At 39.9% G+C, this 14,640-nt stretch overlaps 1 protein-coding gene across 5 annotated transcripts in view; it reads right to left on the bottom strand.

Moving 5' to 3' along the window:
• Window positions 1–216: 216 nt before the first annotated feature.
• The window catches only part of PTPN21 (protein tyrosine phosphatase non-receptor type 21), a 67,473-nt gene continuing 53,049 nt past the window's right edge, over window positions 217–14,640 (bottom strand). Inside the window, exons 14-21 of one of the 5 annotated variants that reach the window (XR_011073703.1) lie at window positions 11,852–11,989; window positions 10,752–10,973; window positions 7,910–8,038; window positions 7,491–7,725; window positions 6,886–7,046; window positions 6,411–6,659; window positions 5,518–5,597; window positions 217–2,682 (exon numbers count right to left, since the gene is read on the bottom strand). Coding sequence is in view for 1 of the 5 variants with exons in the window: in XM_068541932.1 (XP_068398033.1) it covers window positions 6,531–6,659; window positions 6,886–7,046; window positions 7,491–7,725; window positions 7,910–8,038; window positions 10,752–10,973; window positions 11,852–11,989 (1,014 nt within the window). In the remaining 4 variants the exon portion in view is untranslated. Of the gene's footprint in view, window positions 2,683–4,173; window positions 6,660–6,885; window positions 7,047–7,490; window positions 7,726–7,909; window positions 8,039–8,948; window positions 9,022–9,127; window positions 10,209–10,751; window positions 10,974–11,851; window positions 11,990–14,640 lie in introns of those variants that run through there. The other 4 variants (XR_011073691.1, XR_011073697.1, XM_068541932.1 and 1 more) reach the window with 4 other exon arrangements.

Here is a 14,640-nt window from a genome sequence, read left to right as displayed (position 1 = left end):
TATTGTCTGGAACATAATTTAAAATAACCCACTGGGGAAATGGGACTAATTATATGCCTCTTTGTGATCAGATCTAAAATTATAAAACGAAACAAACAAACAAACAAAAAAAGCTTTAAGTGAACTATTCACACACAAATCATATCTTGCTTCAATATTTATTTTCATGGCAAAAATAGACTATAATATATTCATTTCACATATATTACATTCATTCAAACTTTTTTGCCCATTAAATGTACACGCTTTTACAAACCAATGACAGTTTAGAAGATTTAAGCTCTCCTGATTATACATTTTTACATTATTGATCATCAGACAGTAGCACATAAAATTGCTTTTTAAACTAGAAAATACTAGACAACTATGTATACAACCTGATTTCAAAAAGGTAGAATTCCCAGTGCATTGTTTGAATTATAGGGAAACTTTCTGAGGAAATGTATTTCATAAAAATTTTCTCCAAATTTTTAAGTTTCTTAGGACTATTAAGTCACATTAACTACTGTTGGAATTTTTATTTAAATAGACTTGTTATCTAGATATTCATTTTTAAACTATGCTTTGCTAGATTTACTATGGGTAGGGCTTGGATTGCTTCAGTTTTTAACAAAGAAATATACAACAAATTTATGTTCTGTTGCAGTGTAATTCTTCATCTGAACTAAATAGCATCATTAGAATTCAAAATATCTCCCTCTTTTAAGCACAATAGAGTGAAACATTAAGGTGTTTTTATAGGAAAATATTTAACATTTGCATGATAAAAACTAAGTGTTTTATATTTTAATGTAAAAAATTACTCGAGAATACAGTAAAAAGCAAAAATATATTCTAATGGCCCAATGCCAATCTTTTGAGTAAGCTTTACTGGGCAACCAAGTTTTTTTAAGGCTTAATATTTCTAAAAATATTTTTATTTTTCTCCTTATTTTCAATGTGTTGTTTAGAAACTGAATACACTGATAATTGTGTAATAGCTCAATTCTACAACAAGAAATTAAGCTGCTTACTTTTAATATAGAAATGAAAAAGTATCTAATATGGAGAGTCTAAACTGATACTAACAGAAAATCTTCAAAAACATTAAAAATCATCCCGGTACAATAACTACTTCAACTCCTCTATTGGGTCACAAAACCAAACTATGCAAATAAAACCCACTAGAGCACTACTAATCTAAAAGTTGTCACAAATTATAGCATTTTTTCCTTCTGTTTTTTTATTTCACCTTTTTGTTTTGTGGGCTTAAGATTTTGTATTACTTTTAATTTTGTTTTTATTAAATCTGTCTGGAAATAAGTTTGTCACCTCTGGAGAATTATTTACTTTTTATCAGGTTATTTGTTAGACTGAACCAGTGTGGTTATTATTCCAGTAAAACTACAAAACCATTAGATCCTTTTAGGACACTTAACTCTAAGATTAAATTGCATTTCAATAAATATTACTATAAAGTAAGTAACAAAAGATTTGTCTCTTTCAATGGTCCATTCATTTCATGTGATTTCTAATAAATTTCTGGAAAAAAATGTTTGGACAGTCTCAGCATTTATGATAGCAGTCTGACCTGCGATACTTGCACTCTTATGAAAAATGAGTAACTGAACTTATATTTCTCATTTACTTGTTCAGTTTCCCTCAGCTGATAAATGAGCAGGTGGAAGTGCAAAGCCAGTTACCATTAAATCTGTACTAGTCTCATCAACCTACCCCCAAAAATGAGGATCGACAGATTCACGTTCCGGATAACCCAGATAATCCAACCTTCTGAATCTCTTTGGTAGCACAGACCTGCTCCTAAGAGTGAATACTGTACACCTTTTCTTCACCAAGCTTTTAGAGCGTGAATTTAAACTACACAGGCGCACTTAAAATGTCAGTAGTGACAACCAAAATAAAGTACTGGTCTTTATGCACAGTTTAAAAACCCCCTACCAGTTCAGTTTAAAATTGCAGATTTATTACACTGGAATCATGTACTGCTATAGGCAGTATGGGTACCCTACATTATAGATTCAAAGCCAAAGCATCTTCGAGATTTTAAATGGTCCTTTTATATGACACACCACAGTCATATTTAATGGAAGGAATAATGATCAAAATATCTACCTAATAAGTAATTTTCAAAAATTTGGAACAGTATGTTAGCCAAACTGTTAGTTCTACAGGTAGTTCAAACAATTACTCCTTTCTTATCACTCATTTATACTTATTTATAATATTAAAGGATAATTTAAAATAAGTATATGGTTACTACCTCTTTCTTAACCCAGCAACATACTGGACAAAGTTCAGGTTTACTCTAGTTTTTTAAAACTAAGTATTTTAATTTAAACACTTTTGGAAATATGATGTGCAGCCAGGCCCTAATCATATACATGTGACCTAGAGACACTCTTTACATGGGAATATTTGCCTTGGAACTGCTGCTTCCTCAGCTGGGTGCTGCAGACCTTATACTTCCTTCTTGATCCAGGCCCATCTTCTACTTCCCATTTCAGGCCAGTGACAATCCAAAGGTAGATACGTAAGCGGAAACAGGAAAGGTACGGGGAGGTATTGCCAACTCATCCTCCTTCGCCCCGCCCCGCCTCACAGGCGGGCTCAGAGGCAGCAGCCCTGCTCATCTTCATCATGTATCCCATGCTGTTCCTTACTCTTCATGTGCCACTCAGGTTTCTGAGGCAAATGATGGGACATGAACGTTATGTGGAATTCTTTCATGGAACACTGATCAATCTGACTCCAGTTGCTTGCTGAGGCCCTGTCCCCACTGCCTGGCAGACCCAGAGAGAATGCTTTGTGCTCTCACCAGCAGGGTGCGGCAGGGAGGAAAGCTGCTGTGTATTTTTCTTAAGAGTACGGATGACGGGGAGGTGACCACCACTGTCTACCTTTCAGAGCCCCTGTGGGTGAAATAAGCTTTGGGAGGGCAAACCAAGAAAGTTGATACCCACTTATAGCAATATTTCCCCTTGTAAACAATACTCTCAATAATTTAACATATATCTGACCTTTTAGAGCATTAATTCTTATTTGGGAACTACCTGAACTATATAGAAAACTATGCCACTTTAACAACCCAAGGACCCCTTCAAATGTGTTCTGAAATCCTCTATGCACCCACCCCTAACACATGCAAACCTTAAACAACCAGACTTTCTGATTTTTCCTCATTTTTTATAAGTAATTATAGCTACTTAGGGTAAATGGAGCCCTTATCTCAGGAATTTGAAAAACTCATGTTCTTTCGAGAATTGTTTTCCCAGGCAAATTCCTAAAGTATCTATCTATTCCTCTATTTTTGAAATGTCTATCCCTCAGTTCAAAAATAGAGCCCCCTCCAATTTAGATTATTTTAACAAACTTTAAACTGGAAAGAGATGGTTTAGCTTATTCCACATGAAATCTTGATGGAAAGCAAATTCCCTAAATTTACATCTAAAAGAATTCCTTTAAAATATCTGATTTTTTAAATGATTTATAATAAACAGTAATTCTTTATATTTTAATACATGTAAAGTTTCATATTATGTATAATATGGACATTTATATTTTCTTAATATTGTGAACATTAACTTATCAACCCATTTGAAATGATGTCTCTTCTCATGATGAAAGCGTCACAAAAAAGTTGGCCATGCCATGCTGTCATCACTCCGTCCTACACTCCTCCTCTGGGTTTCTGCCTAGACCTTGGTCTTTCTGGGCATTTCTAAGGAAGCACAGCTTCTGTTTTAATACTGCCAAAATGTTTTTTAAAGGCTAAATTCTAGGGTTTTCTGAATGTTTCACAGTAGATGTTCCAGAAGCATATATGTAATAATGATTGCAATTAACATTTCAAATGATACTGTAAAATGAATACTTCCTGTGTTCAAAATTACCAACTAGAGTATTTTATCAAAAGAGTCCACTAATCAGGAAAACTGATGCCAGAGATGCCAACAATGATCAGTGGAAAACACTGGTTTATAACCTACTTTTTGTGAAAATGTATATTTTGGTAATTTTGATATGAAATTAAGAATATCAACGAACTAAAAGACACTAAAAATACGGAAGCACTGTGTAAGTTTGGCGGACAGAATATCCTCAGCTCAGACATGGTGAGCCTACGGAAACCTCAGTGTTCTACAGTTTGCTCTTGAAAATCACATTACTTCAAAGTCTAGTAACGTAGATTTATTTTTATTCAGAAATACTTTCATATTCACTAACTGTTAATTAAAAGTTTAAAAATTCAAAAGGGACACAAAAAATTACATGGGTCTTAGAAGCTATGTCAAACATGCGAGTTTTAAGAGTGACGTTTATACAGTGTAATTTAGCCCTCATAAGTAATTTTCTTAAAATCAAATTATTACAACAGGAACACAAACATACCATATATTACTCTTTAGATTTTGTTTTACAGTATGTTCTTGTCAATGGGACACTTCAAAATGTTTAAACCTGACAGAAAAGCATTTTTTAAAAAACGTACCATGGAAGAAAAAAAGCATCAGAAACACTCCTGTCCTCTACATGCTGTGGAGATGGGAAATATTACAATAAAAAACTCTTATTCCATTCTCCTGGGGAGCTCTTCCTGGGTCTATTGTTCTTTAAATAATTTTAGATTTAAAATCAATTCTTTGTTCCCAAGTGAGAAACATGCCCACTTTCAATATTCATTTTCATTAATATCGTCTGAATTTTCCTCTCAAGTGGTTGGTTTCTGGGTCAGAGTTCGGCAGATACACACACTGTATAAAGGAAATCCTGCCTTACAGCTAACGACACACACTTAGCGGTGACAATAATGAGTTAAACTGCTTTAGGAGTTAACACGGGAATCAGAACTATCCCTAGGATATTGTAATTTGGGGAAATAATCCTGGATTTGACATTTCAGAAGCTCTGTGTTTTGGAGATGCATCCTCAAGAAGGAAGAAAGAGATGGCTCCTCAGCTAAACGGACCAGTTCGTCCTTCCTTACCTCCTCAGCTCCCACTGCGACCAGGCCATGCCAGCCTGGCCTGGTCCTGCCCCCTGGGATGGGCCTAAATGGGATTGGGGGGAGCGGAGCTAAAGTTGACCTCAGGTGTGAAGTGAGAGGATTAAGGAGCCAAAGTTCCGGTACATCTTGAACACCACAGTCATCTCTGCGGGCCCCGCAAGTCCGGGCTGCGGTTTTGGGAGATGAGGTAAGACTATTACTAACACTTCCCTTCTTTCAACCAAAAGAAAATAAAGCCTCTTCAAGGCTTCTTTTAATCATAATATAAACCTGATTTGTTAAAAAAAGAAGAGAGGTACAGGTGGAAGAACTTCAAGGAAACAGAGCGAGTCACTGCCAGTGATGGGCCCTGCACTTCCTGGGGACACCTTCCTCGGGGGGTCAGCCCCCAGACTCTTCCCAAGCCCCCCACTCTCCAACCCAGCATCTCAGTCTGAGTATAGATAACACTGCATTTTTTGTAAAGACAAAGGCATCTTGCATTTACCATCTTGCATTTACACTGCACTTACTCTTGTCCTAGTCATCCTACATACTCTTATTCCTGATCTCTTCCAAAACACTTTCAATATGTCCGTTGTTACTGCTTCACCTATAAAGCAACACATATATTAAAAACTCAGATTTATTGTTTTCAACAAAAAAAAGTGCTTAAAACCATCTTATGCAACTGTTTTTCACTTCATTTTCAACCAATAAAATCAAACTCATTTGGGTTTATGAATAATACTGAAAAAAAAAAAATAGTGAATCTGATTATTTTCATACGTTTTAAATAATGTGCCTTCATTCCCAACTTTAACTTACATTAACTGACTCATCTCAGTACCTTAATGAGCTGACCTCTTGTTCGGAAAATACAGAAGGTACAAATATATAGAATTTTTAGGATAAAAAATTTTCTGAATATAAAAATGTTTTTTCTATGTTTCAAAATAACACTTTTAGATTCTTCTTGTAGTTTGGGGTTTGGTAACTACATTGTTAAGTACCCAAGATTTTTTAAAAATAACAAAAGATAATAACATAGTTTTAAATACAAAGTTATATAGGAACTACTCACATCTGTGAATCATCCCCATGGAAAGTTCAGTTTCTTAATAAGAAAACCCCAAATATTTTAGTCATAACAGAAAATTCCATTATCAAAAACTAGTTTAAGATAGAAACCTATACGCCTTAGTGATTGCCAGAATTGCCCAGCGTAGCTTCAGCAAAATAGAGAATTATCTAGAAAATACAATCTCCAAATGTGTGCAAGTACTGCAAATCGGACAGATCGGAGCAGGGCAACGCCCTCAGAACAAAGTCCTTCCTCTTCGGCATCCTTCCCAGGTCAAACCCCCTCTTCAGCCTGTGCTCTGCATACTTCCTTCCATGTGCCATCATTCAGCCCGTCACTTACGTCCTGATGTAGCGCTCCGCGTGCATCGAGTGGAGGAGAGAGCATGAGTTCCGCAAGCACTTTTTTTTTTCCGCTGTAAACGCTTCACATGATCGGGTCCCCATAGGAAGTTGTGGGAGCTTATATGAGCCTTGAGCTTTTCAGGAACTGAATGAGAACTCGGTATACAAACGTGTACTGGCAGAGCGTCTGCACCATCATCATTCTCTGTTGCCTCAGCATGTCCAGCACCCGTGGGATGTCCAGCACCTAGATTGAGAGAAGCAGTGATGAAGTAACGCACACCCTGGGCGGGGAGCGAGCGTCCCGGCAGAAATCTGGCTTCAAGCAGACAGGCTCTTTTCTACCTTAGCATCTTCAATAGGGAATCCCCGAGGACGTTTGTTCAGAAAGAGCTGTCAGGTCACTAGGTCCCTCTCTTCCCTGGCCTTGTGCCCAGCCCACCTCTTCCCTCATCAGCAGAGGAAATAAGCACCTCGTTGTGTTCCAGACAGGCAATCATGATCTCTGACAAAATAACGACGCCAGTCCGTCCCACGCCGGCACTGCAGTGGACCAGTAACGGAGGGTTGGGGCTTTTTGGTTCACTTGTACTATTTGTATGGCGTCGAACAGACTGGATCTCTTCAAGGTATGCTGTGAAGTATCAATGAAACAGAAAAATACGAAGGGATTAAGGCCTATCAAATTGACAATTTTCAGATCATCTCCACTGATTGAGAAAACTCCAGATACAGAGCACCAGGTGCCAATTAACCAACCCCAACTATTAACTGACAGTGTGATCTTGGGCAAGTCCCTGACTCCTCCTGGGCTTCCGTTTTCTCATCTACAAAATGAAAAGGAGGAGAAACTCTCTAGGAGTCAGTAATGGCATTCTACTCATTACCAAATTATGCTTTAAAACCTCTTCTGTTAAGCCTCCCCTAAACACTTGAAATTTTTATTTTAAAACAAGCCCACAGCTTACATGGGACAACATAAAGGAAATAAAGGATATGTTTCAGGAACTTAAGTCTTCCTCTCTGTGGTGGATTTAACAGCTCTGGCAAAGGCCGTGCTGGGAATGAAGATACTTACATAAAAACCCCTTGAGGTCCTCTGGACAGCCATGCTCAGGCCAGTCTGTGTACTGGAGATGCCACACCGTCCTCTCCTGTCCCGTGAGAAGGTGCTTCATCTTCAAGCCCGTGGTGGCATAGCAGCCAGAGTCTGTGCGGAACCGGGTGGTGATCTTAAACCTTCCATAGGTGACAGTGTTGTGCCTGGAACCAAGGCGTGGCCAATACCTAAAGCTCTTCTCCCTTCCACCCTCCTGTTAGAGACAAGTGCAGTTAAAACACAAGAGCCAGCAAAGGATGCCCCTCACAGACAGTATGTCTGAAACTCAGAACTGCAACCTTACCCTGCCCTTTTCTCTAAAAGTCAAGATTACACATGATCAACATTAACTGTTTTTCTGAGGCTGAGAAAATCAATTAAGAGAAATGAGTACTTACCTCTTCTGCTGTCACCATTGCTATAATTGCAATTCCCTGTTCCCACACCATCTGCCAAAAGTCCTGACAGGTATTCTGTAATGGTCCCTGAGTGGCAATATAATCCCATTCAATTCCACTGACAGAGACCTGAAATTAGAAAAGGTTTTAAAAAAATTAATATGTATGTGTATAATACATGTATATACATTTGTCCATGGTAATATGAAAAAAGCAAACTGAAATATTCAGCAGAATAATGAAAGACTTGTATCTTATTCTTTTTCCTTATTAGTGCCATTTCCATTACTGATATCTTTATAAACATATGTGCTCTGAATTCACATAATACCTATGTGACCTAGGGCAATTTCCTTAAGCTCTCCAAATCTCAATTTTCATCTATACAATAAAAATAGTCCCTACCCTCATGTTGTCAGGATTAAGCGAGCCAATATGTACGGTGCCCTGCACATGATAGGTTCTTAATAAATGACTGTTATTGCTGCTGTTAGGTTCTCCTCAGAAAAATAATATCAACGTCATCATATCCCAAATTTCAAACACAATTTTCCCTCGTGAAGTACTACACACACTGGATCAAGTACTAGCAATTAAGTCAAAACCTAAGTTAAACATCAAATTTCTAGGGGAAAAAAGTCTTCCTACCTAAGGAGTTCACCTCTGAACTTCTGAGTCAGGATTACCCTCTATACTAAATTTCCACTTAGGATTTAACCTCTTTGAAAACAGTCTAATATAATAATTACAGGACTTGTAGTCAGAAAATCTGGGTTAAATCTCGGCTCCCCCACTGCTGAGTGACAGCCATAACCGCTTTCTGAGTGCCCCGAGTGTAAACCCTGGGCCACGCACCCTTCCACTCACGCCCCCATTTAAGGCTGCAGCCTGAGTCACACCCCCATCCTCCCACTGGGCCCGTGGTGGGGGGCACCGGGCACCACAGCGAACAAGAACCAGGGAGGAAGGATCTGATGGGGAGCATAATGGGGAGAGGTCAGCACTTCCTTATTCAGAGATAAGTACAACGAGGTCCCACACTGCTAAGTGGTCGATCCACGAATTCTGAAGTCAGACTCTTTCCACTGTTCTTCGGGCTGTCTCTGAAGATTCTGAAATACCACCACAGAACCACAATGTTATTCAACCCTCATCCACCCAGTCACGGGAGACTGGCTAAGCTATTCCAAAGAGATGCTCAGTTTTTAAATAACTTACGTCCATGTTTAAAAAGCTTGTGCACAAATTCCCAAAGACCATCAAGGGTACTGGCTTTCACAGGCAGACTGCTGGGCCTCTAGAAAGTCTTAAGTGTGAAACGGCTCTCATCAAACATCACTTGCAAACTAAATAAAATGTGGGAAAGAAGGAAAATAACACCTGCCCATAGACACTTACTCATTCACTCACTATAAGGAAATTTCTTCTTCCCAAAACAACAAACTGACTCTCCAGCCAGCATGGAGAAGACAGAGCATCTGGCTTTTCTCACCTTCCTGTTGTGAATCATCACTTTTTCCATTTTAATGGGTGTAACGTTACCCCAGTTAAATGGCATTATACTGTTTCCAGGGAAAAAGCAGCACTGCTTAAGAACAAAATGATGTTTAAAAATGATTAAAAGGGGGACCTCCCTGGTGGCGCAGTGGTTAAGAATCTGCCTGCCAATGCAGGGGACATGGGTTTGATACCTGGTCCAGGAAGAGCCCATATGCTGCGGAGCAACTAAGCCCATGCGCCACAACTACTGAGCCTGTGCTCTAGAGCCCACGTGCCACAACTACTGTAGCCCGCACGCCTAGAGCCTTTGCTCCGCAACAAGAGAAGCCACCGCAGTGAGAAGCCCGTGCACCGCAACGAAGAGTAGCCCCCGCTCGCCACAACTAGAGAAAAGCCTGCGTGCAGCAAGGAGGACCCAACACAGCCAAAAATAAATTAATTAATTTTAAAAAATTGTTCTTATAAAATATTTAATGGCTACAAAAGAAAATAAATGATTAAGAGGGACTTCCCTGGTGGTCCAGTGGTAAAGAATCTGCCTTCCAATGCAGGGGACGCGGGCTTGATCCCTGGTCGGGGAACTAAGATCCCACATGCTGCAGGGCAACTAAGCCCACGCGCCACAACTACAGAGCCCACACGCCCTGGAGCTTGCGCGCCACAACTAGAGAAGAGAAAACCCGCACGCCACAACTAGAGAGAAGCCCACGCGCCGCAACGAAGAGCCGGTGCACCACAACAAAAGATCCCACATGCCTCAACGAAGATCCCTCGTGCCGCAACTAAGACCCGACGTGGCCTAAAAAATAAAAATAAATAAATTAATAAATTTAAAACTGGGAGAATGTTAGAAAGGCTGGAGGCACGGAAGTACTTAAACTTGTAACAATCTTAAAAAAAAAAAAAATGACTAAGAGCGTATGCAAAGAGTACAGATGGCACCACCATAAGGAAAAGCTTTGGTAAACACCAGACACTTCTTTTACATAAAAATGCATGTAGGTATGTGATAAGGAAAAACTAGCAATTCAGCTGCTCTTGAGAGAATTTATGAGCTATAAAGAGGTCTTCAGATTCAGAAGCACAAAGTTCTCAAGTCAGACAAATGAGTGGTCCCGGGGTCCTGGTAACAATGCTGGGCGCAGAGGGATTCAACACATGGAGGGAGCAAACACTGTGTGTCCAGCCTTGGTGTATGGATTTCCCAACTTATAGTACAGTTTGTCCCAACGGTTCAAAACTAGGATGTTTTTAGAAAATGGACATGAATACAATTCTTACCATTCTCGTAATTTAACTGGAAACTTCACATCCTGTGTATCACTCTAAACATTCCCCTCACCTTGATATGTGACGCGTTGATGTAACCGGTATTGTTTTCTTTGGTTGGGACCAGTTCCACTCTGGCATCGTCATAGGGAAGAACATCTTGGAACCGATTTCTTTCTGCATTTTCAGGGAGTCGTGCTGTTGAGCACTCCCCACCAACTAGCCGTTTTTTAAGAATTCTTTCATATTCTGTGAATACCATTCCTTGTTCTAACCGCTGTTCCAGAATTTTACACTGAAAAACAGAAAGTGAGGAATAATATGAATACAGTCCCATGCCACAGCTGCATTTTGACCGTACACTTGAAATCTTGTTTTCTGCTTCAAGTCCAGTGTTATCTAATATTGAAAATTCTAGATGAAACCAAAGTTAAATTTAACAAGTCAAAACAACAAAAGAACAAATGAAATAATCTTATTGGTGAGAAACATGATGCAAAGTTCTGTGTCAACTTGGCCTAAAGCAATTCATTGAATTCATCTTCTCTAAATCTATAGTCAATTATGTGACCCCCCCCTAAGAATGGAAAATTCTCCTGGAGAACAGTAAATCCTAAAGTAGGATAATCAATTCCAACCTCTATGAACAAATGCTTCAATTTTATAATATATATAAAAAACGGAAAACATTATTGGAAACTATCTCCAGGATCCAGTTGTAAGCAAATTAATTTTTGCTTAGCATAATTCATGCCTGTCTAATTTTGATATAATAGAACCTCATAGCAAATGCATCTCAGTCACAAAGTTTTGAAAAATTCAGTAACCGTTCACTGTTAAAGTTTTCGATGTAATGAAAGCAGTCGATACCTTTTTTCCTTCCTATGTGTACTCATATGCATTTGCACATTTCCCCTAACTTCATGGCCAGGAGAAGGTAAAGAACAGTATTCAGAAACCAACAGACAAAAATCAACATTTAGGCTGAAATTACCTATGAAGACATTAGCTATAAATTTGCCCCAGTTTTGAAGGCCAGATGACAAAATTCCTAACACTCATTTATAATTATCAAATGTGTTAGAAAATTCAGTAAAATCTCAAGAAGGCAGTTCTGCAGCACTGTATCAGCTGTTCCAGGGCAGGCGTGCAGACCCGTGGTCTGGTACATACCCTCTCATCATTCGTGGCTCTGGCAGGCACCTCCCTTCCTTCATCAGGCAGAGGCAGTCGAGATAGGGAGAGTCCATTTAGGGCAGCCAGTTTGAGAGGACCAATTTTTTTTCCATCTACTCGGCTCTTTTTCATTCCCTACAAAAATATTTATATGTATATATCAAATATACACAAATACAATCCCTTTGAGAAGAGATTTCAATGGACTGAAGACAGTTAACAGAGGGAGGGTTCTCCTAAACCAACAACCACAGGAGAGCTTACACTCCACACACACACACACACACACACACACACGTTTGTTTCACAAAGATTAGGAGGAAGACATTCCTTTTAAGGCCAAAGCCCTGACAAGTCTTCCAGATATAAGGTTTTGAAATGCAACTGGTTTCAGGGTTCTGTTGTAATGAAAGGTGAGGCTCCAAGCAGACAGCATTCCTTCACAGGACTCCTGAATATCAAACCGTGACACACACAAAAATCAGCTGCAATCCACAAAGAGGGTTTTAAATGTAGTCACCTCATTGCAATAAGCTTTTATACATTTAAAAAAAATACAAATTCATTCTTTTTCAGTGTCTTCTCTGGTGGCTCTATTGTATTCTACATTCTGTTGCAGACTTGTGTGACCTGGGTTAGCTCACCACACCTCTGGTAAATGCAGTTAGAACCACCACATTTTTAAATGAGGAGAACGTCAGGGCTGAAATCTCCATCATTATACCAAGAGAGGGTACAAGAGAGGGCATAGACTGAATTCTGTCTCCTGAAAACTGGTGTTTCCTCAAGTTATTATTAAAGCCAATGATTTTGCTCTCTGAGGCAAACGAGCCCAAGAATGCCAAGTCTTCTTCAATAGTCTACACCTCCTTGGAAGCCACAGTAATTATCACGACTGTAGCCCTAATTTGACAGAAATGGTTTTCTCAGTTCTCTCATAAATGAAATCAACAGCTCTCTTCTGTCTCATAAATGAAATCAACTTTACTGCAGCTCTGTCAGCCTTGGAGAGAGAGAGAGGGAGGCTACACAGACTAAAAAGTTCCTGCTTAGGCTAAAATGTCATGATTCTCACGCGTGCAGAAAACAGTGGTGTGCAGAAAGCAGGTAAATGTTTAACAATGGACTTTGTGGCGGGGGAGTGGGAACAGTTCGGATGTGTGAAGCTTGCCAGGTTCCACAGTACAAATACTTGCATCACAGCTAACTTCAATCTGCCAGTGTAACGTCAACGGCCTCACAAGAGCCTGAAAACTTAACACTCGGCTCCCACCAGCCAGCCGAGGTGGCTCCAGCACTGCTTGGCCTGAAAATGACTCAAAAGGCCCCAGCACACATGTGCTGGATGATGGGTAAGGTCAGTTCTAAAGCCAGGATTTTTAAATTTTTTTAAAATTAATTTTATTTTATTTATTTTTGGCTGTGCTGGGTCTTCGTTGCTGCGCGCGGGCTTTCTCTAGTTGCAGCGCGCCGGCTTCTCATTGCGGTGGCTTCTCTTGTTGCGGAGCACGGGCTCTAGGTGCGCAGGCTCAGTAGCTGTGGCGCACGGGCTTAGTTGCTCCGCAGCATGTGGGATCTTCCCGGACCAGGGCTTGAACCCGTGTCCCCTGCATTGGCAGGCGGATTCCTAACCACCGCACCTCCAGGGAAGCCCTAAAGCCAGTATTTGAAGAAAGGGGCTTATAGTCATAACTCACTTCAAATACCCCTTACTTAGCCCTCACAGTACAAGAGCATGGTTTTAAATGTACAACCCGTACAGTGATTTCTCATGTCAGAACCACCACGTAAGACTAAGGGTGAAACAAAAACTCTTTATGTAGATGCACAAGCACTCAAACCAGTCTACCTTTTCCAGATAGCAATCAAGTCGCCATAGGTAGAGATGGGTGGAGAATTCTAAAATGTTCCTGCTTATCTGCAATTTATTTCACTGTTTTTAATACTAAACCTCTAGAACCATAATTCACACTAGTATATTCGCTTGTTGTAACAATTAAAATAATGGCCACCCTGAGTTACTATGAAGGGGGTTCAGAGGATTAGCAGGGGGTTGGACTCTTCAGCTCTTGGGAAGCCAGTAAGTTAAATGTACGATGCCATCTCAGAGTAATAAGTTAAACTTGACTGAGCATTTTCCCCCAACAATTCTCTGGGGTCATCTCAGTTACAAATGAGAAAATGGGAGTCAGAGAGATTAAGTTGTTTGCCCAATGTCACACAGCTGCCTCTTTATACATGGTAAATAGGGTCAACACAGTAAAAACCCTGCATTAAAATCAGTTATGCTGCATCATAGAATTTAGAAAGCACTTTTCATGCCTAACCCTATGTGGGACCTAACACAACGCCACAGCGGACAGAGGAGGGGTGACCGTCCTGTGTTACGGATGGAGAAGCTGAGGCTCTGGTGTGTGAAGGGCCCGGCCCACTGGGCAGAGAACTAATGAATGGCAGGATCTAGACTCAGACCCAAGTTTTCCACTCTTAGGTCCTGTACCTTTTCCCGGGCCACAGCTGCCATTCACATTCCTTAAGTAAGGAGATCCCTTATGCGAAAAGGAAGGGTGAAAAAGGATAATCCAATCACATAACCTCACTAATATTATAGGCCTAAAAGTCAATGAGGGGGAAATTTTGTATTTTTAGAGAACCAAACTGATAAAAGTCCTCAGATTTAGCAGAATTTGCTGGGCCATTCAAAACTACAGGGACAATAGGCTTGAATACTGGACTCTACTCAAAACAAGTATCATTTGGGGAAAGGCTCAGGTCACACATAAAAA

The sequence above is a fragment of the Eschrichtius robustus genome, chromosome 1, assembly GCF_028021215.1.
Source record: "Eschrichtius robustus isolate mEscRob2 chromosome 1, mEscRob2.pri, whole genome shotgun sequence".
Lineage (NCBI taxonomy): Eukaryota > Metazoa > Chordata > Mammalia > Artiodactyla > Eschrichtiidae > Eschrichtius > Eschrichtius robustus.
This window is presented reverse-complemented; position numbering and strand designations above follow the sequence as displayed.